Source organism: Physeter macrocephalus, chromosome 1, assembly GCF_002837175.3.
Source record: "Physeter macrocephalus isolate SW-GA chromosome 1, ASM283717v5, whole genome shotgun sequence".
In the NCBI taxonomy this organism is placed as follows: domain Eukaryota; kingdom Metazoa; phylum Chordata; class Mammalia; order Artiodactyla; family Physeteridae; genus Physeter; species Physeter macrocephalus.
The window spans coordinates 94,763,569-94,790,611 of NC_041214.2; the positions used below are offsets into that span (position 1 = coordinate 94,763,569).

General features: G+C 41.9%; 1 protein-coding gene across 2 annotated transcripts; it reads left to right on the top strand.

Annotated features, from left to right (window-relative positions):
• The first annotated feature begins 3,739 nt into the window (after positions 1-3,739).
• On the top strand, positions 3,740-24,247 carry CD80 (CD80 molecule). 2 transcript variants are annotated; one of them, XM_024120333.2, is made up of 6 exons: positions 3,740-3,832; positions 4,916-5,235; positions 13,650-13,967; positions 18,282-18,563; positions 22,710-22,823; positions 24,050-24,247. In XM_024120333.2, exons 2-6 carry the CDS (start codon positions 5,085-5,087, stop codon positions 24,124-24,126), a joined length of 942 nt encoding a protein of 313 aa, XP_023976101.1. In that variant the 5' UTR covers positions 3,740-3,832; positions 4,916-5,084; the 3' UTR covers positions 24,127-24,247. The 2 variants fall into 2 exon arrangements, with proteins under 2 accessions (XP_023976101.1, XP_007106298.1); XM_007106236.3 differs by lacking the exons at positions 22,710-22,823; positions 24,050-24,247 and adding an exon at positions 20,859-21,767.
• Positions 24,248-27,043: the final 2,796 nt, after the last annotated feature.

Here is a 27,043-nt window from a genome sequence, read left to right on the forward strand (position 1 = left end):
TGAGAGATAAATTCCCCCTTTCCACTAAAGCCATGCAATTTCTCTTTAATTTTATGCATGGAATTAGACTACTCCCCTACCCCCCTTTTTTTGAAATATGGAGACCATGACCTTTTGTTAAAGATTGTTTTTCCCCTAGATTACTTTGTCACTAAGAAACAAAGGGCAGCTATCTATTTCACTTTTCAGGAAAATATGCAAGAAAGAAGAAAGAGGAGAGGGAGGAGAAGGGGAGGAGGAAGGAGAAGGAGAAAGAAGGAAGAGAGTAAAGGAAGGTGGTTACTTTGTCTAAGGGGTAGTTAAATAGTTTATTGTGTTTAAGCAGTAAACACCCTACTGTTCAATCTTTAATGGGCTGTTCACTTGTCTCTTCAGCTTTCATTTATTCAAGCTTGATTTCATGACAGCTACACTGTCCCATTATGAAAGCACCAAAATCATCTCTGTATTCTTCTACTGCCAGATGGTTGGCTCCTTACTGTTTCTTGGGGAACAAGGAAAATGAAATACAAACTGAAAAAAGTATAACTTTTGTAACTTTGCCAGCAGCCCTAATGGACAGTGTGGGTAGGGGGATAGCAGCCAATGTCTGTGGTAACTCAATCCCCAGAATTCTAGAATCACAAACTGCCCGGGATTCCAGGGAAGGCTCCTACCCTCAGGCGGAGAAGCCAAACGCTGATGGATACAGGGTTTGTCTCTTCTCTTAAAGGATCAAGTAATAAAACACTGCAACTTCCTCTGAAATTTGCCCTTTCCAGTTTCATCACAAAAAAACAAAACCAAAAACAAATAAAACTTCCTTAAACACAACCAAAATATCACCGGCTTTAATTTAAGATTATTTTCTCTAGTTTGGTTATCCACAGAAGTGAAGGGCATTTACATCCATTAAAAGCTCAAGGCAAATAAACAGGAACACCTCAAGGCAGTGAAAGATCATTATCAAGAACCTCAAAACCCGTTGGCCAGTCTTAAAAATAGCTCAGCTCTCCTTTGATCGCTCTTTTCACTGAATTACCCAGTTTAACATCTGTTTTATGATTGCTTGTTACTTTTTTCTGGATCCATTTCTACATTTAGTTTGAAACTGAATGTTATATTTCAATCAGGATCTGAGCTCATGTTGAAAGATAACAAAGATAATTCCCGGCCATGGTATGTCTTATTTCCACTCATACCTCCCAATATTTTGTTGCCATTTTCACCACCCTGAAGCCTCAGATCTGGCTGGTTGCTTTGGTCTTTTCCTGTGATTGCTTGTTTCTTTTTCTTAGGGTCTGTCCATTTTGCTCTTATCTCTCTCCCATTCTGTTCACCTTTGCATCCACAGTGCTTGATACAGTAGGCACTCAGTAAATTGGGGGGAATTGGCTAGATGTGACAAAGGAGTGGTACAGACGTTAGGAGCTCAGAGAAGGGAAAGAGCAGATGGGGATTAGAAGAGTCAAGGAGAGCTTATTGAGGAAGTGACATTTGGAATGCTCCTTTATGGAAGGAAGATGTTTGGATGGGCAGAGAGGATGGGGAAAGGCGGTGTAGGAATTATGGTAGTAGAGTCAAGGTTTTCAGGCACAGAGTAGAGTGCCAAATGCAGGAGGGAGAGAGGCAGTGGGCAATAGGGAAAGAGCCCTCCGTTTAGATCAGGGTTAGCTCTGAATGTCCACTTCTCTTTTCGTTTTAAGAATTCTGGTGATTTCCATCTCAGAGAACCAGAAAGAATGTGAGAGCGTACAAAGAAGAGGTGACCGCTTTCACACTGGTGGCTTTTTCCACAGCTTTAGCAGACTGTGGCACCACTCGGGAGCACCATGGTCTTAAAGCCCAGGTCTGGCCACCCCATTCTGGGTGCAGAACCCATCTATATATAGATGGGTTTGAATGAAGCTGAGAAAGGAGTCAAAGGGGCTCCACTGAGAGGCTGAAAGTCACTGCAACAACACTCCATAGCAGAAATCAGGGTGCTTGCTGCCAGGTGGGTGCCCTGGGGAACTGACCTGAAACAGAGGTCAGAAAGCTTCTTGTGACTCTTCACTGCTGGGATTGCAGCCAGTCTTGTTAGAAAAACCAGAAAACATGACTTCCTGAAAACTTTTGTTAACACAAAAAATGGGTTTGCTTCTTTGGCAACAGAGAGTCCACTGTGGGAAAGGGGTTTTCTCAGCACCTCAGCTGTCCTAGCATCTTGGACCCTGAGTACTCAATATGCAAAAACTTTGCAATAGCCCTGGAGTCCAGCCCGACCCTGCCCTGTGGTACAGTTTTAGCTCAGCCTGGCTTTTATCAGCTTGAGGAGAGTGAAACAGCTCTAAGGTCAAGAGAGGAAAGATTGAATCACCATTTTACAAAGATCACCCTGTTCACAGGTAAAAGCAAGTGTATTGTATTTACCATATTCATATATCATGTCTCCTATCGTTTTCTTTTTTTCCTCTAAATTGACTCACCTTTTTACTTCTACACATTTATTTTAGATGGGAAACCATTGTATCTCTACCATATAAGTATCCCTTCTGCCTTAGCCTAGATTCTCCAGAAAGCAAAGTTAGTTACAAAGCCCTAGATTGTTGGGAATGTAAGTCCAGTGGTGCAGGACAGGGGAATTGAAACAGGGAAGGAAGAAAAGCCAATACAATGGGCCTTACCACGTTGGCCTCTGCCGCAGGCAACTGGTACTCCATCCCACCTGGACCTTCTGGAAAGTCTCATGAAATGTGTCTCTCAACTCTCCATCTGGGTGACAAAAGTAGTAAGCAGTCATCCATCATCTTCCAGCCCCTATTGGTCAAGAGTAGCTCCATGGGTTTTAAGTGTCTCATATTTCCAAGTTGCACATGCTTTAGTACAGAATTTCCAAGGGGATCCCATGCCAAGGCAACAGAGAAGCCCCAGTGCCAGAAGCAGACTAAGAAAGGTGCAGGCTCAGACAAGGTGCTCTCAGGTTCCACAGGTGCAAAAGAGATCCGCTGGACCAACATGGGTTGGCTGCTCACCCATGGAATGCTCCAGAATTCTACACAGAGGTGGCAGGCTGGTTGGAAATTGTCAGGGGAGGACTAAAATCTTCCTCACCCCACCCCTTGTTTCTGTCGCTGTGTTCACCTGAGGGTACCTCTACCGGGGCTGGGGTGACTGGGATACAATGTCCAACTTGGCTAGCAGGCGCCCACTCTGTGAAGATGGTGGGGGTGGAGGGGTGGGAGTGTAAGTAAGGGTGGCCTTGTAAGCTAAGCACGCTCCCAAGGTGTCCACTACACATGAGATGGGTGGTCCACTGCCGCAGTGGCATGACTGTGACTAGGTAGGGGTACTTCTGGGTGCTAAAACAAAACTTGAGACCAGCACAGACACAGCCAGCCCATGAGGCCCGTAGACGATCTACCACCAAAGTCGATGGGTCGGCCCCTCCCACCGTGGGGCACCTTTCTACCCTCTCCCCCAGGCTGCGCAGTGCAGTTTCCTCTCCCCTTGACACTGAGGCAGTGCTGGCACTAGGTGAGGGAGGGTTGCTGTGTGGTTTGTGACACCATCTGGAGGGAACAGCAGGACAGCAGGGGGAGCTTCCTCAAATTGCACATAAATAACACTCTGCTCATCCCCTGATTTGACTTAAGTGTTTCCTTTTTTTTTTTTTTTTTGACTTAAGTGTTTCTGAACATCAGAGTTGGCTACTAAGTAAAAGGAAGTTGGGAGGGGAAATACCACCTCTGTAAAATATCACTCAAAGTTAACTGACTTGCCAGTATTTTGGAGACAGCAAGAAAAGAACAGAAGTGGGGCCTCATCCTTCACTTTTCAACACAAGAGAAAAAGAGGACTTGTTCTTCAGCAAGTAAGTACATTTACTATTATCTTAATACGGTATAGCTTGGTAGACCTAGTGACCAACAACCTGACTGCTTTTTAAACAAACATACCATCACTCTTACCTCCAAGATGCATACTTTCCCCCCAAAGGGCCTTCAGGGGGTCTCTTATTCCAACATACTTGGAGAATCATCATCAGAGTTATGGCCCATTATTTTAAGTTTCCTAGGTGGTAGAAAATATTAATTTTGTAGGCTGAATTTGAGTTTTCCAAAACCAGTAAAATTCTGATGAATAAGTGAATCCAAGCTAATCCTGACTTAAAATGGAGTGTGGCTGATAAAACAATCCAGTTTGGCTGAAAAACTGGCTCAAAGAGGGGTCCCAAACATTTCCCGGGTAGCACTAGACTATGTCTCTGGTGGCACTCTGAGAGGATCACATAGGAGCACAGCTTTCATTTTTATTCCTAAAGTTTAATATATTTACTAAAAAAAAAAAAAAATCAGGTTCCTCACATTATAGTACATAATATAAATAAGTATCCTCACATTATAGTACATACTATAAATAAGTAATGTTTTCAGCATGTCTTTTCTCTTCCCTTTTTACTGACACATTTCTGTTGATTGAGATCCTCTACCCCTTTAAGACATATTCTTTGTGTAGAAGTATTCAAAAATGGAAACACTTTTTTTTCTATGTTAATATATTAAGAAAGAAGTAGTTTTGTGACTTAAATACTGCCTTGGACAAAATATGCCCTCCCTGATGCTCTGTGTTTTTGGTATGTTCTGAGGAGAGTCCAAGCTTTCATGGGTCGGCTTGCTGATATCCAGGGCCCTTATAGTTTTCTGTGTTTCTAACAGTCTTCATCATCCCTTCTGGCATTGGGAGAGCTGTGGTTGGTTCTTGGAACATGCATGCACAGACAGGGTCACCTCCGCAGAGGTCCGCCAATTTTTGCTTTTCCCTCGAGATTGTGCCGTGGTTTAGAGGTTGCTCAGATTACGATCCCTGACTCATTTCAGGCGGGCAACTAACAGGTTTTACAACCCATGGTGGTCCAGTCTTCCTTCCTGTGTGACCTTTATTTTTTCCTTTTCAGGTTGTGAAAATAAATCCATAATATTTTATATTTAGGAGTTTGGACACCCAGGTACACCATCCAGCCTCTCCTCAGTGTGTTTTGCAAACACTGCAAGAGAACCCTCTGTGTAGGGCAATTGAATTGTCTTCTGCCTTGCCTGGTGTAAGCTGTGAGGTGCCCAAGTCTCATGTGGCTTGAAATTGTTTGCTTTTGTTTTCCATCTTCATCAGCAGAAGCCATGGATCACACTCTGAAGTGGGGAACACTCCCACCCAAGCTCCCATACCTCAAGCTCTTTCAGCTCTTGGTGCTGGCTGGTCTTTTTTACTTCTGTTCAGGTAAGCAACCTCCAGGAACTTGACTGAGTCCACTGCTTCAGGGTTTAGAGAGAGGAAATGGTGTTCTCTGTGCTGCCTCCTTCTGTGAGAGAGAAGGGACCTTCAGGGTATTCCAGTTCATTTTAGGGATGAGAAAACAGGTCCAGAGAGGTTAAAGGACCTGCCCTTGATCACACAGCAAGCCAGTGGCCAAGTTAGCTCAAGAACACAGACCTTAAAGGAAAGGTGGGGCAGTGTTATTTTAACAAAGCCAAAAGCTGATTCAGAAGGACAGCTTAGAGCTGTGATCTCTTCCACTAGGTGCTTGTTTATATTTTGTGAAACGCTAAGGCACTGGCCTTGGGCTCTGGTTCCCAAACTACATTTCTATGAGACAACACAGCTAAAGTCTTCTGCTTCTAAAACTAAACAATGATGATCTTCTTTCCAAGTTGAAAGGGGAAAAGAAAGTATTGATAGTTGTAACATAGAACCTTCTTAATATTAAAATTTTCTCAATATTTATTTTTATGCTTTAGGTGCTGATGCCTTTGTCAACACAGGCATCTGACATTAAGTAGTATCAGATTTAGCACAGATCATATTTTGAGTTATTTTTAACTTACTATATAGGTATTTCAGGTGTGTCCTACAAAGAATATTTTGACTTCTGGAGGCTTTTGTTCCATCTCAGGTGCTGAACTTGGGGGCCTGTTGGGAAGGGTGGTGCTGATCCTGCTGACAGGGTGGCTCTGACTTTTTTTTTTTTTAAGTCAGAACAAATAAAAGATCTGCTTTGTGCTGAGCAGCATACTATCTGGTTTCATCAAAATAAAGAGGAGCCTTTGCCTCCTGCAGCGTTTCCTAATCTGCAAAGAGCCGAATATCAAAGGGCCTTGTCTTAAGCGCTGGTTACTTAAAACTGCAGCCATCACCAAGAATGACTAAGGTGTGAGGGAGGGCACTGGAGGGAAGGGATTACTGTGACTCTGGTATTTGTACATTGTCTGTCCTGAGCTGTAAAACTTGCTATTTTACACTGCTGCTGAACCAAGAGAACCATGAGTCAAGTTTCACATCAGATTTTGTATATCTGATGGACAGTAATATTTCCAGCAGTTACAATTTTCTTCTGGGTAATCGGGGGCAGCACTCCCAATCTGGAGTCTTCTGGGGAATCTTAATGAGTTTTAAAAGATTTAGAAGGATATTTACAGGCTTCCTAGAAATGTGGTATGTGTGCATGCATGCGTGCAAGCGTGTCTGTGTGTGTGTGTGTGAGAGAGAGAGAGAGAGAGAGATAGAGAGAGAGAGATTTCTTCTGGGTAATCGGGGGCAGCACTCCCAATCTGGAGTCTTCTGGGGAATCTTAATGAGTTTTAAAAGATTTAGAAGGATATTTACAGGCTTCCTAGAAATGTGGTATGTGTGCATGCATGCGTGCAAGCGTGTCTGTGTGTGTGTGTGTGTGAGAGAGAGAGAGAGAGAGATAGAGAGAGAGAGAGACAGATGGAAGGGGGGTGAGGAGAAAGAAACAATAAAAAAGAGAGAAAGTATAAAAAGAAAATTAAAACCAAGGCTATAGCAATTATACCAGAAAAATTAGTCAGGGGCAAATGGAAGGAAATGAACTTTGAGCTAAAGAAAGATATTTAGGAAAGTACCTTGTTCTACAGCTTCATCCAGATTTTATTGTTGCTATACTGAGTCAACAAAGGAATCCATGAGTTTCTTTTGTCTGAACACCTACTGTGTATCAGGTGGGCCTTAAAAACTGAGCCTGGGATTCCTGTCCTCAAGGAGATGTGAGTATGTTAGTCGGAGAAGGCAAAACAAACCCACAAGCAAGTGAAGAGCAGTGAAGTGACTGGCCCTGACTGTAAGCGCCCCAGACCCGGGAAAGCTGGGACCAGGGTGGGCTGCGGCGGCAGCGGGGCAGGCTTTACGGTGGAGGACGCGGATGGCAACAGCATTCCGGGCCGAGCAAGCATGAACAAATGCACAAAGGTAGGGATGAGTCAGGGGGAAAAGGTTTATTCTTTTGTTTAATCATTTATGAATTCAACAAACACCGAGCATCTCTTATGTACAAGACACTTTTCTTGGTCCTGGGGACAGGTTGTGAGCAAAATTGACTTGGCTTTTGCCTTCATGGAATTTACAGTCATTAGGAAGAAGATGAAGATTAACCAATCATTCAAATGAATGTATGACCGAGAAACTCTCTGTTTCTCTGCCAGAGGGGACAGTGGTGAGAGTGATCTGGGTGAAGGTGGAAGGAGCAGCATGTGAGGGACACGGAGGAGCAAGGAAGTGAAGGTGGGCAGTTTTGGGGCAGCAGGGAGACAGGGACCAGACTCCATGGCGCTTGAAGGCCAGGGATCTGAATGTTACTTGGAGGCACTGGGAAGCCATAGAAGGATTTTAAGCAGGGGAGCGACACGGTCTCTACCAGTGCTGCCCACTTTAATTATACATGCCAATCACCTGGGGGTCTTGTTAAAGAGCAGTTTCTAGCACAGGGGATTTTTTTTGTTTTTTTTATATTGGAGTATAGTTGCTTAACAACGTTGTGTTAGTTTCAGATGTACATCAAAGTGATTCAGTTATACATATCCACTCTTTTTCAAGTTCTTTTCCCATTTAGGTTGTTACAGAATGTTGAGCAGAGTTCCATGTAGCACAGGGGATTTTTAGAGCAGCGAAAATACTCAGTATGATACTGTAATGGTAGATACATGTCGTTACACATTTGTCAAAACCCATAAGATGTACAGTGCCAAGAGTGACCTCTAGTGTAAACTGGACTTTGGGTGATAGTGATGTGTCAGTGTAGCTTCATCGACTCACGAACGTACCACTCTGGCGCGGGGTATCGGTGGTGGGGAGGCTGTGCCCATGCAGGGACGGCGGTGTACGGGTTACTCTCTGTACTTTACATTTATTTTGCCGCGAACCTAAAACTGCTCTAAAAGGTAAAGTCTGTATATATTTTTTAAAATGCAGTTTCTGCTTAGGTGGGCCTGGGGAGGGGCCTGCATTTCTGTATTTCTAACAAGCAGCCAGGTGATGCTGATGCCGCTGGTCCAAAGACCTTTAGCCTTAGTAGTAAAGCTCTAAATGATATATATATATTTTTAAATGGTGTTGCTGAAGCATAGAGAATGGCTTGTAGGGCAGCCATAGTGACTGCCAAAACCATTTAGTAGCTTATAGTACTTGACGACAGATAGCTTCAATGAAAAGAATGGGATCGGAGGGAGATGGAGGGATTGGAGAATGTGTATGATGTAGAACTGGTGAGGATTTGCCAGACTGAAGTGCAGGTGTGGATTGTGCATGGCCTGTGGGAGACAAGACTGGACAAAGAGAGTGGAGTACAATCACGGAGGACTTTGTTCAGGGCAGGGGATTTGCACACTACCCCCTCCTTTCCTCTCCTGGGTAGGAAAGCTGCACTTCCCCCTGATACTCCATCCATTGCTGCCCAGGACAGGGGACCTCTCTTTCCTGCACAGGGTGGGACCAGCAGGGCTCCTCTCCACTTCTAGTTTGGTTTGTGGAGGCAGAAACACTGGACTCATGTGCTCCAGAAACTGGTGGTTGTCTAACATGGGCGGCTTTTCCTCAGAGCTGGGGTCCTCTCAGGGAGACACAGCTCTCAGGGGAGGGGAGGGGCCTTGGGTAGGAGTAGGCCAGGGATGCAGGATAGGTGTTGGCCTGGAATTCTGTGGCATGAGGAGCACTGAGCTAGAGGAAAAGAGTGCCCTCAGAGAGCCACTGTAAACGAAGCCTCTCCCCTCCCACCATGTTCTGTCTGCATGCTGCTGGCCAAGGTGTCCTGAAAGCCACGCTTTTTGATATGACTACTGTGATATCAGCTGTTGAAGTCCCCGAGCGTTTTAGACATATACTGTTTAGGGAGACACACAAAAGTAAGGATCAGATTTATAACGAGAATATAGGCTGGGCCTATAGAGGAGAGAAAGTTGGGAGCAATGTAAAAATCAGGTGACAAGTCTAAATCTGTCAGCTGCTGGAGAGCAGATACCTCTTAGCCTCCTTATGTGCCCAGCACCCAGCCTGGGGCCCACACAAGCCCCGTGGATGCTGGTTCACTTCATCAAAAGCACTTAGAAGGGCCCCAAAAGGTCACTTCCTTTGTGTTAAAGGTCACACAGACCATTAACAGTAAATCTCCAGGTGGTGGGATTACAAGTGACTTTTATGCTTTTCTGCATATTTCATTCTTTGCACATTTAATGTGTGTTTCTTCTAGAGTCAGGGAAAACCTTTATCTGAAAAGCACCCCAAGGTCCTCAGTGAGATACCTTACGGTACACAGTGATATAAGCTGCTATGCGCACCTGATTCTTTCTCCTTTAGGAGAAGCGGTGGTGCAGGCCTGCTGACCATTGCTGGGGTTCACCTCCGAGGAAGGGGCATTGTGGCCAGCCCAGTGTCCACACTGCCTTGCTCTAGTTTGGAGGGACTAGGGGAGACTCATGGCTTCCTAGATTGGGTTCTTATTTTTTTAAAGCTATACATTAAATTTTATTATTGTATCTCCCAATTGTTCTGTATGGTTTTTTTCCCCCTGCAGTGACATAAAATTCACTGTTTTAAAGTGTGCGATTCAGTGGTTTTTAGTATAATCACAATGTTGTGAAACCATCACCACTATCTAATTTCAGAACATTTCTATCACTCTAAAAAGAAACTCCATACCCATTAGCTGTCCCTCTCCATTTCCTCTGCCCTGTCTCCTGGTAGCCACTAATCTAATTTCTGTCTCCATGAATTTGCCTATTCTGGACATTTCTTCTAAATGGAGTTATATTATATGTGTCCTTTGTGTATGGTTTCTTTCACTTAGCATAATGTTTTCAAGGTTCATCTATGTTGTAGTAAGTATCAGTACTTCATGCCTTTTTTGGTTGAATAATATTCCATTGTAGATTGAGTTTTGAGAGGTACATTATTTGTCTAAAACTAGTGACCTCTACGCTTGTTGGCAAAAAGTTCCCTCTCTTGGGGGTTTATCAGTGGAGAGTTGAAGTGGTCAGGAAGGGCAGGGGTTGGGGACTTGACTCAGTGCAAGTGTCAGCCGGTTACCACAGTGATTCTGGCCACATCCTGGGTGTGATTCAACATGTGAGGTGCTGTGTCCGAGAGAAATAGCCCCATGAAAAAAATCTGTATAGCTTTTACAGTTAATAAAACACTTTACCTCTGGGTGTCATATGGCCCCCATGGTAATTACGTGAAGTAAGTCGGGGAGATAGTATTATGCCCATTTTGCAGAAATTATACCTTGGCCCAAGGAGTTTAATCAACTTGTTAAAGGTTATGATTCTAATGCACAGCGGTGGAACCAGATTTCATCTCCTAATGCTTAGCCAGGCATTCAGCAAATATTTATGGAGCACCTACTATGGGCCAGGCCCTGTTCTAGGTTCTGCAGATATGGCAACAAGCAAAACAGATAAAGCCCCTGCTCTCATGGCCCCCAAAGTAACTCCAGCTGATATATAGCAGCTGGAGACAAGCTCGAAGAGAAATAAATCAGGGCAAGGGGCTAACAAGTGGCAGGATGGGTGGGGTCAGGGGTCAGGTGAGGGTCCCCCTCACCACAAGGTGACACCTTCCCTGAAGGAAGCAAGGGACGGGGCTGTGTGGATGTCTGGGGAAGCCAATGGTCCAGGTCGTGTGCCTGGCACCGTGTAAGGTTTTACTTGCATTCCCTCACAGAAACCTCAACCCATGTTGTTAGGTAGGTGTTGCTAGGCCAGTTTGTAAAATGGCAAAGCAAGCTCAAAATCCAACTGTTTAGGCAGTAATGCTGAGACCTGACTTTCCCCTCCAGAACCACTGAAGCGGACAAAACCCTTCAGAAATCTTTCGACTGTTTTCTTTTAAACGCGTGTAGCAGTCCCTGAGTATGGAAGCCAGGTCCTGGTGGGAATTGCCCAGAAGATTTTTGGTTCCTCTTTTCAGTCTGGTTCTTCCTCAGCACCAGTGTCTGGTGAGGGGATCTCACATAGGAACATCGAAGAGCCCATTGATGGTTTGCTGTTGACCTTTAGACAAACACCCACACTTCTCCTCAGATGGCTGGACAAAAACTCCTTAAGAACTGTGATTGAAGTTAGCTCACTTTCAGTTAAGATTTCTTTTTGCTAATGTCACCACATGTCAAAATGAGTTAGAAATCCTGGATTCTTTTGGGGTGGGAATAAACAGGGAACAGGAAAGACACAGTTATTTAGGACCCCGGAGGAGGGAGCCGCTTTCTATCATGGGGTCTGTCTGGCCCATAGCAAGACCAGGGTTCCATGTGTCTGACATAACCCCTGAGTGAGATGAAAGACACCAAAAGGTACAAGTTGGGGGTGAGAGGAGGGAGAGAGAGGAAAGGAAACTCTTATGGAAGACCTGCTATGTACTAGGGACTTTTCCATTTATATCATTTTATTTGAATTTAAGTTTACAATGATCCTGAGAGGTAGGCATCATAACATTTTTACAGATGCGGAAACAGGTTAATCAGAAAATGGCTGAGCTGGGACTAGACCCCAAATCAACAGGAATCCATAGCCCATGCACCTTCTACATATCATTTTGCTTTCGTTATATCTCTTTTTAAAGAGAGTTTGGGTTATTTCACTATTCTTTGCTCCCCTCAAGTATACCTTTTCATTTATTTCCCCCTTTTCAGTTATATTCCCTAAATCTAGGGCTGGCAATGTTCAGCACGACTGTCGGAAGAAGTGCCTTCGATCATTCTGAGGTACTTCACACTGCTGTGAAAATACCTACCATCACAATAGTCTCTTCCTAAATGCTGCGGTAGGGCCACATCCAGTCTGATGGAGGCAGGTAGAATAGCTGGTGAGATGGAGAGGTGCTAGTGTCCCATGATCCTACGGCCCAAGGAGAGTGGGCCTGGAAATGAGAGCCCTATCCTAGTGAGACAAGGGCCTGCCCAGGGGTTCTGTGTGGCTCTGGAGGATACCGAAGGGAAGATGCAACATGGTAGCACTGGGGGGTTTGGGGGGGTGGTCAGTTGTGAAAGCGCCAGGGCTTTAGAGGAACTCTGCTTTTAGGTCAAGCACAGCATAGGAAAAGTTAGTATGCCTTCTAAACCAAAAAACCAGAAAATATAGTGTGACAGGGATTTTGGTGCTACTGATGAGTGCTTAGGAAATAACAAAAAGATGGAGTTTGGATGCTGAAATATTGATATTTCTGCAATATGCTGATGGGAAATGGGCAAATGTTTTAAATGGGGACCCTCTAGCAAAACTAGGTTGTAGGGCACCTGTTGTGTGGATTGCAGATAGCCAAGGGAGATAAAGACAAGATATCCATCTGTTTAGGGTAGCTAGAGAGGGCAGAAATTGGCCAGAGGAGTAACCGAGGCCTTGTCGGGTGGGGATGAGGAGAGTCATTTCAGAATGACGTCATGGGGTCAAGCTGGGCCTGGAAGGAAAAGGACTGTTTCTCAAAGCAAAAGAGCCCAGTGATGGAGCCCAGCTGGGAGCAGGCAGTGCTGGCTTGCTTATCCTAGAACTGGGCCTCAAATTGGGGAAACCAGTAGACAAGGAGAGTGGCCCAAAAATTCTCTGCAAAACTGGGGCAGTTTCCTTTCCTGGGCTTAGTTTCCTCATCTGTAAAATAAGACCACCAAAATGATCAGGGAAATTCCTTCAAAATCTCACATTCCTTAACTATGACTTCCCTATCCCTGTGGGACTGATAGCATTGTCTAACTGCTACTTGGCACTCATATGCTAGGTCTCCTAAAGTCCTTCTTCTTTTGGGACTAGTGTGCCTTCTCTCTCATTGTCCATGGACAGACAAATGGATACAGAAAATGTGGTATATAAATACAATGGAATATTAGTCATCATCATCATATCCTTAAAAAGGAAGGGAATTCTGACACGTGTAAAACATGGAGGAACCTTGAGGGCATTATGCTGAGTGGAATAAACCAGTCACAAAAAGACAAATACTGTATGATTCCACTTATATGAGGTATCTAAAGTAGTAAAATTCATAGAAACATAAAGTTGAGTGGTGGTTACCAGGGGCTGGAGGGAGGGAGAAAGGGGAGTGGTTTAACGCAGAGTTCCAGATTTGCAAGATGGAAAAGTTCTGTTTCACAACAATGTGAATATACTTGATGCTACTGAGCTGTACATTTAAAAATGGTTAAGATGGTAAAATTTATGTTATTTTTTAATCACAATTTTTTTAAATGGAGAAAAAAAGCACTGGAGACTAAAGAAACCAAAACCAAACCGAACACTCCAATCCTGCTTGGTACTGGATACAACACTCAATTCTGTTATCGTCAACTCCAAATTCTTGCTTGTGCAGGCATCTATATTTAATAGATATAAGATCTTGTTCTGTTTGTCTCTCCATAGGCGTTATCCAGGTGACCAAAACAGTGAAAGAAGCAGCAATGCTATCCTGTGATTACAACATATCCACTGAAGAACTGAAGAGAGTTCGCATCTACTGGCAAAAGGATAATGAAATGGTGCTGGCTGTCATGTCTGGAAAAGTGAAGGTGTGGCCCAGGTACGAGAACCGCACCATCACTGACGTCACCAATAACCTCTGCATTGTGATCCTGGCTCTGCGCCTGTCGGACAATGGCACCTACACCTGTGTTATCCAGAAGCCTGAGAAAGGGTCTTACAAACTGGAGCACCTGACTTCGGTGAAGTTAATGGTCAGAGGTCAGTGTGGAACTTTCTGATTTTCAATAAGCCGGCAGACTCTTGATGCCCTTAAAGACATACTCCTATTGATTTAAGTGGAAATTTTACCAAAGAGGGGTGTATCTCACTTCATTTCTTAGGGTTGAGTCTCTAGTTTTACAGTGAACCCTAACTGTTTTCTTGGGATGTCCTGGACATATCTATTAGTTGCATTTCTTGCACTTTGACAATCCAAGTTCATGACAGTCACCCTGGAGCACTATGATGACCTGAAGTATCTTCTGAATCATAAAGGGACACATTTGATTTGATGTAGCTATACTATTAACTGGATTTGATCCAGTAATATATTCTTGTAAAGTATGTTGAAAGGTATAAGAGCAATGCAGGCATAAATACTATGGCTGTTGTACTATTATATTTATTGTATATTTGAAGCTCTCCTCTAACGGTCATTCCTACAAAGTTAGATGTTAGAGAACTGTGAAGGGCAGGGTAGGAAGAAGCCGTGACTTAACCACAGGTGATACTGCTAGAGGATACTAGTATATCCTGAGCCCTCATTGAGAAATGGCAGCCCTGGGCCATTCCCTCATACTTGAAATTCAAACACATTTCTTTTTCTTCCTGGGCACTTGAGGCTTTAGTGGAAAGGCTCAAACCTTTTAATAAAAGATAATAATTAACCTTGATATCAGTTAACTTCAGTGGATCCTTAGTGAGTCTTCACTGTTCTTCCCTGCTTTTGGTCTTCAGTTATGTTGAATCTTTAGCTGTAACACCCAGATCATACCTAAAGCTTAGGAGGTAAGCCAAATTTACATGGAATTATCTTGAACTTCACACTGTGTATTCCCTAACCATGGAGAGAGCAAATGATCATATGGTGGTGAGATGTGAGGGGTTCTGAGAAGCCCACCTCCTCCAAAATTCAGACCTGTGTCGATTCCTGGAATTCCCACTATTATAGCCTCTCCTGCTAATTTCAGCATTTTTTTCCCCACAAGATCCCTGTTAAAGATAAAAATGTGTTCCCTGGGGGAGATGGCACCACAGACATATTAGCCTGTATTAGTTAATTACATTAGATACATAGTTAGTTCTCTAACAGAATATCCAGACAGAAGTAGACTCAGAACATGTACATTTTGATAGAAAGATAAAGAAGAAAATCCAAGGAGAAGAGGCAGAGTTTCAGGGAGGGCAGGCCCTAGTAGCAGGTTATCGTAGGAGACCAAGGACAGCTAAAGCGGTAGCATGGGAGTGCTGAGGGCCTCAAAAAGGAGAGTGGGGCAGCAAAATCAGGTGTAAGGGAAGACGAAAATGGAAACTCTGCTTGCTTAATTAGACACAGAACCAATTCTGGTATTTCCAATTGAGTCAGTTAGAACAGTGCTTCCAAAATGATCCCCCTATGACTTGGGGATGTTGTTAAAATGCAGATTCAAATGCAGCAGGTCTGGCACTTCTAACAAACTCCCTGGTGAGGCCTGTGCTGCTGCTGAGGATCGCAGTTTGAGAAGCAAGGCCAAGGTGACCGATTGTCCGATTCTGCCCAGGACTGAGGGGTTTCCTTGGACATGAGATTTTCAGTGCTAATACTGAGAAAGTCTCAGGCTAACTGGGACAAGTTGCTTTCTCTATATTTGCTAAATGATATAATAGCAGCATAGTATCAATGGATGAAAGCCTTCATTAAGCAGCACATTTGAGGACCCAGTTAACATATTAACTAGGTTAATGGATTTTTACTGTTCCAAAACATATGTACCTTTTCCTTTCCTAATAAGATATTCTTACCCTACCTATTAAGAGTGGTGAAAATTTGGGTTAATTGATTAAAATGGGAGACAAAAGAAGAATTCTTTGATGGTTCACAGTCTTGCAAAGCCTTAGGAGCTGTTACTCTAAACAGATCACCTTATAGAAGGGATAGGAGACAGAGCTTAGGCTGTTCTAAGCCCAGCCAGACCTTGAAAAGATGGTTTTTAATATGATCCTTGGTATTAGTGGCATTCTTGTGGTTAAATGTTTCTTAGAAAAGTGAAGTGCAGAAATGAACATGAATCATAATTAGGATATGAGTTACTTGGATTTGTTATTCCAAGTTATAACATGACATACTGATGTTATGAGAAACAAACAGAATATTCTTGTTGTTAGCTGCCAGTGTAATTATTTGATCTTATAGGAAAAGTTAAAGGAGTAAAAAATAATAATGTCAACTAAAAATGGCTCGAGAAAATGTCAAACTTAATTTAGGAACAGGATTAATTCAAAAAAGAAAGGTGACTCTATCCCTAACCAAATCCAAGTTTTTCTTTTTCTTGGCATTTATAGTCACTTGTCATAGCTTTGTGCCACCAGGTAGTCCTGGAAGCTTTCACCTGGCAACTTGATTTAAATGAGGGAACTCATTTAAAAGAGGACAAATTTAAGACTCACATTAGTCTATTAACTAACTTCCTGTGTGTCAGGCTCTATTCTATGTGATTTATATTAACGATGTCATTTAATTCTTACAACGCTGGGAGGCAGGTATTATTATCCCCATATTACAGATGAGCAAACTAAGACTAAAAGTGGTTAAGTAATTGGCCCAGTGTTAAAAGGCAAAACCGGTTTCTAAAACCTGGTCTTGGGACTTCCCTGGTGGTGCAGTGGTTAAGAATCTGCCTGCCAATGTAGGGGACATGGGTTCGAGCCCTGGTCTGGGAAGGTCCCACATGCCGCGGAGCAACTGGGCCCGTGAGCCACAACTACTGAGCCTGCACTCTAGAGCCCGCATGCCACAGCTACTGAAGCCTGCGTGCCTAGAGCCCGCGCTCTGCAACAAGAGAAACCACCGCAATGAGAAGCCTGTGCCCGGCAACGAAGAGTAGCCCCTGTTTACTGCAACTAGAGAAAGCCCACGCACAGCAATGAAGACCCAACACAGCCAAAAATAAATAAATAAAAACAAAACAAAAAACCTGGTCTTGATGACCACTGTGCTATACTACATCCCTCTGTGAGACTCTGAATTCTGAAAAGAAAACTAATGTATGAGATGAAGTATGGGGGGATTGGTTCCCCACATTTATGCTAAGAAGTATAAATTCTTTAAGCCTAACAATTTGTGAGGAAGAGGTGAGGGGAGTTTTTTCCTGTGTTCTCTGCAGTCATTTCACTATGCTTTGCTTTACTTTAGTATCTTATTAGGGGGCAAATACACAAATGAAAGAGTGCCTCAAGCATCTTGGAGGAATATTAGGAAGGTCTCTCTGTCCTCATAAGGCATATCAGAACAGCAAGGGAATCAGTAAAGTACAGTGGTTGAGATTACAAGCTCAATAGTGTAAAATTTGGACAGAGGTTTATCTGATTAAAGACTACTTTTGAAAAAGTAAGGTAATGCTAAACAAACTTTAGAGTAGTGTTACCTCAGGTGTGGGAAGTAGGGAGACAGCAAAGTTAAGACCATACAAGTAGATTTACACAAGTTACTGTCAATATTCTGGTTCTCAGTTTGGACGGTGGGTTCCCAGGTGTTCAGTACAGTATGAATTAATAAATAGATACATAAAAGAGAGCTACTTTGTATATCTCAAAAATTAGGAAGAAAGAGAAGAAAAAGAAGTAAAAGGAAGGAAAGGAAAGGAGAAGAAAAGAAGGCAGACATATTTTAATCTGCTTGTTTATATCTCTAATACCATGGCATTAGTATTTTTCTGAGAATATATATTTCAACATAATCTTATTTTTAATGTTTTAATAAAACAGCAATGTTTGAAGCTCTAAAAAAAAAGAAAGAAAAGAAAAGAAGTCAGGGGAAGGGAAAGGTCTGGTATCAGAACAACTTGAATTCAAATCCCAGTTTTGCCACTTATTGGTTGTGATTTCTCTAGACCTCAATTTGATTATTTATAAAGTGAAACATTGTATTAGGTTAAATCATATGAAATTACGGATATTTGACCTTTTTTGATCTACAACCTACCTCCTAGGGTTGTTGTAAAGACGAAATGAGATAATGTCCAGACCTAAGAAACATTAACATGTTGTCTATTATTTTTTTCTTCACCTCTTGCAGATGCAAGTATTGATACTATGTCAAAATTTATTCACATGAACCTACTTCTTTCTTTAATAAGTGCCCTCCTACCTCCTTATGAAGAATCGATATAACCAATTCAAACCAAAGTTAGTCTTTGGATTATACATAAATATTAATGACTTATGGGAAGTTGCAAATTATATTTTATTATTCTTATTAAAACTAGGTATTTATTAAAAATATAAACACACACAAATATGTAATGATATGTACTTACAGCCTTGTTCTTTCTTCAGCTGACTTCCCTGTCCCTAGTATAACTGATCTTGGAAATCCATTTCCTAACATCAGAAGGATAATTTGTTCAACCTCTGGAGGTTTTCCAAAGCCTCACCTTTCCTGGTTGGAAAATGGAGAAGAATTAAATTCTACCAATACAACACTTTCCCAGGATCCTGAAACTGAGCTCTACACGATTAGCAGTGAACTGGATTTCAACATGACAAGCAACCACAGCTTCGTGTGTCTTGTCAAGTATGGAGGCTTAACAGTGTCACAGACCTTCAACTGGCAAAAATGTAAGTGATATTGTTCTGGGAAGTTTCTGCTGTGTATAGTCTAAAAAGAAAATAACTCAGCAAGATGCATCACAGAATTATGTATATCGACTCTGATAGTATTTTTCTGCAGTATTTTTAGACATGCAAATAAAATGATAATGAAAGTATTACTATGACTTATTAAGGTCACTGTACAAGGTTTGACTATAATGTTACTAAACTAATTTTATTTTCTTTAATAAACATTCTAAAATTTAGACATCCAAGTAAGTTCTATCCATCAAGTCAATATCTTAGGAAGTTATTACAACAATATTGTTGTGATTGAAAGCACTAAGAATTGTCCTTCTTTGGAATTGCTCTCTGGGCTTTGGCACTTTCATTTTGGGCGCCCCCTCCCCATGGTCCCATGATGTCAAATCATTGTCTTTTGAGGGTGAATGGAGCTTTTAAGAACTACTGGTTCATTCAGAACCAAGTCTGGTAAAGAAGGTGAATGACAAACTACTTGAGGACAATGCCTGAAAAAATTGGTCATTTTTAACCAAAACCATGACCAAATAGTTTACCCTACATGTAGTAAACTTATAGAATTTTCTTTCCCCAAGAGGTGAAATCATCTGAAAATATAAAATGGAAAAAGTTGGGCTTTTATAAATTTATGCATATTAGACCCATAATGGGTTATTACAGAAGAACTCAGATACTTGAAATACATTTCTAACTTGTTTGGCTGATTATATGGAGCACCACCAGGCTTCTCCCCACCCCTAGCCCCACTTATAACAATATGTTTTGTGGCTGCATAGTAAAAATTTTTACATCGAGTATAATATATTATGTGTAGTATGTCTCACATCTTCCTCTTATTTTTGCTTGTAGTAGAGGAGATATTTTAGATGGTCTAGTAGTTCATCTTAGTGAATGATTTACCCTAGATCTTTCTATCTTGAGTGGATTCTTTATTTTCCTCAATAGGTAATGAGATAAAATTTGGGGGGAAAATTAGTCCAAATTTTGACATGATTTTATTAATAGTCCAAACTCATCTCTATCATCTTTTATGTATTCTAAAGAATTTATAAAAATGAATTGTGAATCCTATAGTAAAAATAGTTTTTAAAAAAAAATAATTCAGCATTCTTGTCACTTTATTGATATATAATTATTTAACCAATTTTAGATTATCATGACTAAGGTAGACAGTATTACACAAATTAGTAACAGCAACTTCAATTATATTTTATTTTGGACATCATTTATATTTGGAATATGAGTACATATGATATTCTAGGGCAAGCGTTGACAAAAATTTTCAGAAAAGGGCCAGATGGTAAATATTTATTCTTTACAGGTCATATGGTCTCTGGCAACAACTCAGTTCTGCTGTTATAGCATGAAAGCAGCCATAGAAAAGACATAAATGAATGACATAGCTGTGTTCTAACAAAATTTTATTTAAAAAAATAGGTGGTAAGCCAGGTTTGGCCCGTGCGTGGTAGTTTGTTAACTTATAGGAAATAGAATGCAGTCCTTTATATAAAAGGATGGAGCTATTATTTAAAGATGATTTAGACTGCCCAGCTTTATCATCTTTTCCCTAGTTTGCCTTCTCTCAATTCTTCCTTCATGCTAAGGATGAGCAGTATCCCTTTTCACAATAATTCAAAATACTAGTTCTTTGTCCTATTTGGTCCACATTCACAATGACTAATGGAGAGATGATTAACAGTATGTGTTTAGTCATTCCTTCTTTCATTCAGTTTTTATTAAGTAGTTATCACATACCAAGCATCTTGCTAGGCACCAGTGGTGTCTTTGTGGTCAGAGAGCTTTAAATACTTCAGATCTCATGAACTGGATGGCAAGTATCGTTTAGAGTCAAAAGCAAATAATGCATTTGTGGGGGAGGTCAAGGGGTGACTGCATAAACAAACGTAAATTAGGTGTATAGTTGATAGGAATAGTTATAAGTCAATGTGAATAAAGCTTTACTATTTAAATACCCACTCTTTACCCCAAATTTATTAATTAGACAGATTGGGTCTATGGCTCTTTTAGCCTGGGCCTGCCCAATTTGTTAACCCTTGATGTACTGGAAGGTATATGTGCGTGTGTGGAAGGGGTGAATCAGGGAGTCCCACTCAGGCTGTCTAATGAGCTATATGTGCAGATGTCCTCACACAACTATGCACTTGGGATTTTGGGTCTGCCCTGTAGTGCCTTACCAGGCTCCTAATAGGCATCACGACAGAGCAGGTTTGCTGCTACTGGTTCCCCCTTCTTTCTCTTAAACGCATACCTTCTTTCCAGGCTGAGTGAGGCTTGAGGATGGATGACGAGTGACCTCCGAGAGGAAGTCAGGAGTGAGTTGGAACTTGTGACACATCTAGACTCCTGGGATAATAGCAAGAGCTTCTTTGTTATTTTGGGTGTCATTCTGGTCTGCAGAAGCCAACCCTGCTAATCACTCAATGTCTCCACCCAATCTGGTGTTTTAGAGAAAAATTTAAAAACGACTTTCCCTAGTCTCTAAGTAGTAGGTGCTCTATGGTCAAATGTGCATTTTATAATGATCACTGTGGCAGAATATGTAGGAATTATTAAAGCCTGGAAAACCAGAGGCAAAGAGACCAATATAAAGGCGACTAAGTTGGAGATCAGAAAAACCTGAACGAAGGCGGTTGCTGCAGGAGATTTGGAGAAAAGGAATCAGTTGCAGAGATTTTCTCAATACAGCATAGAAAGCCAGTGGGAGCTACTGGGCAGTGAGCACAAAGGCAAGCCTCCCCTTTTATTTGGGTCACTGATGGTGTTGCCATTCATTGAAATGGGAGAATGCAGGTGGTAGATATGCTTTGGAAAGAATACATGGATACTGAGTTCAATTTTAGTCAGGTGGAGATGCTGGCATCCAACCATATAGTCAACGGCTGGAAATACAAATTTGGGGCTCAGAAATGAGATCAGAAATATGGTATACAGATTTAGAAATCAGCTGGTGTTTCCAAACTTGGGTGTGGATGAGATCACCCCATGATTACCAGGGCCAGTGAGAGGAGAATGGGACCACAGATGGAACCATGGGGAACAACAGTAGTTAAAGGACAAGAAGAGGAAGAAGAGCCTCCAGAGAAAAATGAGTCACAACAAACAGAAACTGAAGAATGTGGTGTCATAGACGTCCCAGGAGGAAAAGGGTCAACTGGGCCGAATGCTGATGAGAAGTCCAATAGGCTAAAGACCGAAATTTATCCCCAAGGCTTGTAATCAGAAAAATGAGAAACGGTACTTTAGCAAATGCTCAATATTTATTTGTAAGCCATTCCAGAGAAATCAGAAGAGGATGAGCTGCTAATATTCCTTTTGTGTCCCTGCCCTTCTCCAGATGTTGCTAACTATTCCTCAAAGAGGTTGAAAATAAATGGTGTAGCTGCTGCTCCTGAGCAGGAGGGACTGACAGCAGTACCGCATACACCTTTCTACTCCCACCGCATCCTTCCTCATGTGCCCTGTCTTTTCTCTGTTCCGTGTTCTACAGCTGATAGCCAGTTTGTAGAGCTCACCTTCAGGAGGATCCTACCTACTACCAAGCCACATCCACGCTTGGTTCTTTGCTGGGTCTCTTCTATTCTTCCAGAAGCTCTAGGCTGTATGATGAAAAATGTGTATCTGATAATGAAAAGTGGCTTCTGTAGCTTTAGGCAGCGACTGTAAGGGGTGTGTTTGTGTGTGTGTGTTAAAGAGGACACCCTAAAAGGGAGAGGGCATGACAGAGCTGGAGAAGGAAAAATAAGGTATATCTAGAACACAGTATCAACTATTAGTAGCAATACACAGTAATATCAGCTACAGAAATGAGATACGAAGACAAGATAGCTTTGAAAGGCTTTCCTGAGAATCTTTTTTTTATGCCACCTTAACTCAGTAAATGCAAAAGTTCAAATTTTCTTTTTCACATTTAATATCTGACATCTGGTATTAGTTGCCCACAAGTATGTGTCTGATTAAAGAGTTATGCAAGAAAAATGCTAGATGCTGCATTTTGGAGAGCTGACCAGGCAAAACAGTGAAAAATGCTCTATAGTTGTGTCAATATAAGGGGCACAGAATGGGTATCAGGCAGTTGGAAACATTAGAGCTGACACTATTCTTTTCCTTCAGCAGCCAAACCAGCCCCTTCTGATAATCAGCTCCTGCTCTGGGCCATTATCACCCCAGTCTCAGCATGTGGGATTTCTGTGATCATTGCAGTAACACTAACATGCCTGTCCTGCAGTAAGTAATATTGTACTATCACAACGATCTCAATTCCTGGACACCCAAACTACCAGTATGGGTCAGCACCTCTCCGAGGTTTTAGCCTATTTTATTCTCATTTTTGGAGCAAATCTATGGAAACTTTAGTGTCTCCTTTACTTGTCTCAGCAAGTTCTGTTCATTCACCGGACAGATATTTCTTGGACACCTACCATGTGCCTGGCACTCTACTAGGCACTGGAGTTACAAAGATGAGAGATCACTGCCCTCAAGACACATTCTAGTTTAGTCCTTTTATTTTTCCCCTAAATGTATAATATTTTCTTGGAGACACTGAGGCTTGCTAACTAAATTGAAAACATATCTGATACAAAGTGATAGTCTAATCTTTGATTTGGAATTGGAGGAAAGGCAGAATGACAAGGTTTAAGGGCAAGAATCATTTTCTTGGAGGAGTGTAAGATGCACTAATGAGATGTAGTTGAGCAACTATATGGCCACAGGTGATTTTACCAATTCTCAATTCTTCAGAATTTATTTTTGGATGAAAGATCAGGAGTGAGGAAAGAAGAGATATCTAGGATTTTTTTCCCTATGAATCTAAATTTTTGGCTTTACACATATGCTACCCTCAATCTGTAATTAAATGAAGAGGAACTGCTAGGCCAGCGCTAAGGCTATAGTCACCATGAAGGAACACCAACCTTTCTTGGAGTAGAAATCTTGTACACTGAGCAAAGAAAATTGGAAGACCAACATCTGCTGATTTCCCCAACTTTCAGCACAAAAAAATGTCGAGGCTCGAGGAAGTGACTAGAGACTCTTTGCTATGAACAACCTACCCCATGGGTAGGATAAAGAGGTCTGGTGGGCTCAAGGATGTTTCTAATACAGACTGTGAACCTCACCAGAGTTTTTCATCCTTAGTACTATTGACTTTGGGAGCTGTATAATTCTTTGTTTTAGGGGGCTGATCCGTGCATTGTAGGATGTTTAGCAGCATCCCTAGCCCCCACTCACTATATGCCAATAGCACCTCTTGCCCCCGTTGTGACAGCCAAAGATGTCTCTAGACATTGCACATGTCCCCAGGGGGGTGATGGTGGTGGTGGCTGTGGAAATCACCCCTGGTTGAGAACCACTCCTCTAGTTCTAAGCCAGTTGAAGGTTTGCTGAAATACATGGGCGTGATTTAAGGGAAACTTACCTACCTAGATTTTTATTGCTTGTGCTTTGTCTTCAAGGACATGCTGCAAGATGGAGAGAGAGAAGGAGGAATAAGGAGAGCATGGAAATGGAAAGGATCTCCCCATCTACATAGGATCTGTGGAAGGATTGGGCTGACTAGAACACCTCGAGGTATCTTCTCTACCAGTGTGGGATATGTGAGATCTTGTGCTCGTGAACACAGGGTTTTCTTCCTCTCAGTACCAAATTTAAGATCTTTTACTACTACACCTTTTCAAAATCCACATTCAATGTACTCTAAACAGATGGTTGGCACCTCTCTCCCCACATAAAATTTGCTTATTGTAACCTCTTCCTTTGCCGTGCCATTCTGCCATCTTGAAATGTTCCCCTCTTGTCAGTCAACTCAGTGTCTTTGAGGATCTGTCAAACACGTGTACTATTCCTGGGCTATCTCCTTATTTTGATCACTCCTTTTTCCCTGTATCCCTCAGTACTGTTGGACACAGACTGGGGTCACTCTGTACTAATTCAGTAACATCTCATTGATCTGTCTGCCTCTTACTAACAGAGTCATCTCCCACTGACCCAATTACAGAGCAGAATTTCATAAAGAATTACCTCTCCGTGTCATTTTCTCACTTAAAAACAGAAGAGACCCCAGGGTCTACAGGAAAAGTTTCAGAACTTTTCACTTTCCACATTCCAGTTGATCTCTTCAGTCTAAACATCCTCAGTTGTTTCCATTGTTCTTCACATGGCAGTTTCCAGAAGCTCCATGTGAACACGCTAAATGTCAATGGTGTCCAAAACTTTAGATTTAATTTGATTCTACATACCATGGGGTAGTTACTATTCATCCAAGGATGTTAAGGAAGCCTAAACACAGCATCAGCTTTTGTGAATCACACTATTAATTTATATCAATTTTGTGCTATCCTAAAATCCCCAGGTCTTTTCAGGTAAGAGAAACATTGAGACATTAGAATCCAAAAGACTGACATCAGGACCAGGGTAAACCACTATAAATCAGTCTCCATAAACAGTTTTGACTTGTGAAGGTTAGGGTAACAGCGGCATTAAAAAGTGAGATTCTGCAGAGTTACCTTTAAAAAGAAAAGAAAGTGAACTATAATACCTGAGACTTACATAACAGGTTATGTTTTACAAACACATTATTTCATTTCACCGTATAAAAATCTCTATAAGCACGATCTTTCTATCTCCGTTTTATGGGAGAGAAAAACCCAAGGCTCCCAGAGGTTGAGTGATCTGCCTAAAGTCAGACAAATAAGGAGCAAAACCAGGACCCAAACTCGACATCAAGCTCAGGTTCCTTTCACAGCAGCATAGCAGCCTATGCATATTTTACCCACAGCAGTCTCTCAGCTTCCTATCCTGCTTTCTTTTTATTTCAACTTCTTGCTCGTTCTCCAGGATGCCCTTCCCAGGATGTTCCCCTCAGTTCTGCAGTTACCTAGCATTTCCCTGACTTTCCTTCCATCTTAAAAGTTTTCTGCTCAGTCAGCTGATCCTTCATAATGAAGCCAGGAACCCAGTCTCCTTCACAAGCATTCTGTGGCCATCTTGCCCAGTTCAAGCAGTGCTGCCTGACCACTAGAGCAGTGCTCTCTCTAGCACGTCATTCTCCACCCTGGGTTTATTTTCATGTGCCGTGTCTTATATCCTTTACCAAATTGTAGGCTTACTGAGAAGAGCAAGCATGCCTGATAACACCTTTGTTTGCCCCACACATAGGTGAGTGAGTGCCTTGATCTATAAAGTTTGGTTGGTTGGTGATAGCTGGTGCTTAATATTTGCCTGATATTTCATGTAGTAAAAATTGTCAGACTTGTCCTAAATTCTCCCATAATTTAGACTGGCCTTTATGTTCTTTAGCCATCAAGATTAATATCTACAATGTTACCTCAAACTGGGAATACCCTTGTGATAAAAAATATAAAAATTTTTAATGTTTTCTTCAGGTCCCACCTCCATCTAAGATCAACCTCTTCTTGGAGCTTCCTCAAATGGCCAGGATTATCCCACCTTGACCTTCATGTATCTGTTCTCTAGGAGCCTCTTCATTCCAGTGGCTTTGCTGAAAGTGATTAGAGGAGTATGATGGGGACAGAAGTAGCTCTGGTGACCCTGACCAAGGATTTGGAAACACAGAATTCTTTAGGCCTGGAAGAGACACTAGTGAATACTAACTACTCTTACTAATGACAAGGACATCGAGTCCTGGAAGGTGACTTGAATTGTAAAGGCCAGGGCCAGAACCCAGATTTCCTGGCTCTGGTGCTCTTTTCCTTCATCAATCCAGCTTTGTGCTATTAACTGGTATGTGTGTGTACATACATACACACACACACACACACACACACACACATACATCAGTCAAAGTGCTTCTGGAAACAGAATTTATCCAGTATCAATCAGGTCAGTTTCAGAGACTTGATCTGATGAAGGAATGGAAAAGGATGTTATGTTGTTAAAAGCAATCTAATGTTAATGTGTGGGAAGTATGGTGTATGTACACCTAGATGAAGATAATGGAAATATTACTGTTAAGCCAGTACTTCATTTTCATTGTGCTCTCCTTTGTTCTCCCACTTCTCTACTAGGTTCAGGAGGAAGTAGATCCATCTAAAACTAATTTCCTCTGACAGGTAGAATGAATGACTTATACAGTAAGTCCCCTACATACGAATGAGTTCCATTTAAGTCCAATTTGTTTGTAAGTCCAACAAAGTTAGCTTAGGTACCCGACTAACACAGCGGCTATATACCGCTGATTTTACGCTTGCTTCCGGACATGCTGGGCTTGAAGTAAAGATACTGTTACTACTGTACTCTATACAGTACTGTAAAGTACACAAAAGCATAATGATGCACACACGTGACGACGTATGCCAGACACTTGAACTAACTTACGTGATTGGACATGCGAACACACGTTCGCATCTTCAAAAGTTCGCAACTTGTTAGTAAGTGCAAACAGAATGAATTTATTTTTTGTTTTGTAAAGTAAATCAAACTTACCAGAT

What these genes read in the sequence shown, in the direction of transcription:
- CD80 (XM_024120333.2), top strand. Translation starts at nt 5,085, where the DNA reads ATGTGGCTTGAAATTGTTTGCTTTTGTTTTCCATCTTCATCAGCAGAA. An exon ending in TCTTTTTTACTTCTGTTCAG is followed by an intron (nt 5,236 to 13,649) that starts GTAAGCAACCTC and finishes GTCTCTCCATAG; the next exon opens with GCGTTATCCAGGTGACCAAA. An exon ending in GACCTTCAACTGGCAAAAAT is followed by an intron (nt 18,564 to 22,709) that starts GTAAGTGATATT and finishes CTTTTCCTTCAG; the next exon opens with CAGCCAAACCAGCCCCTTCT.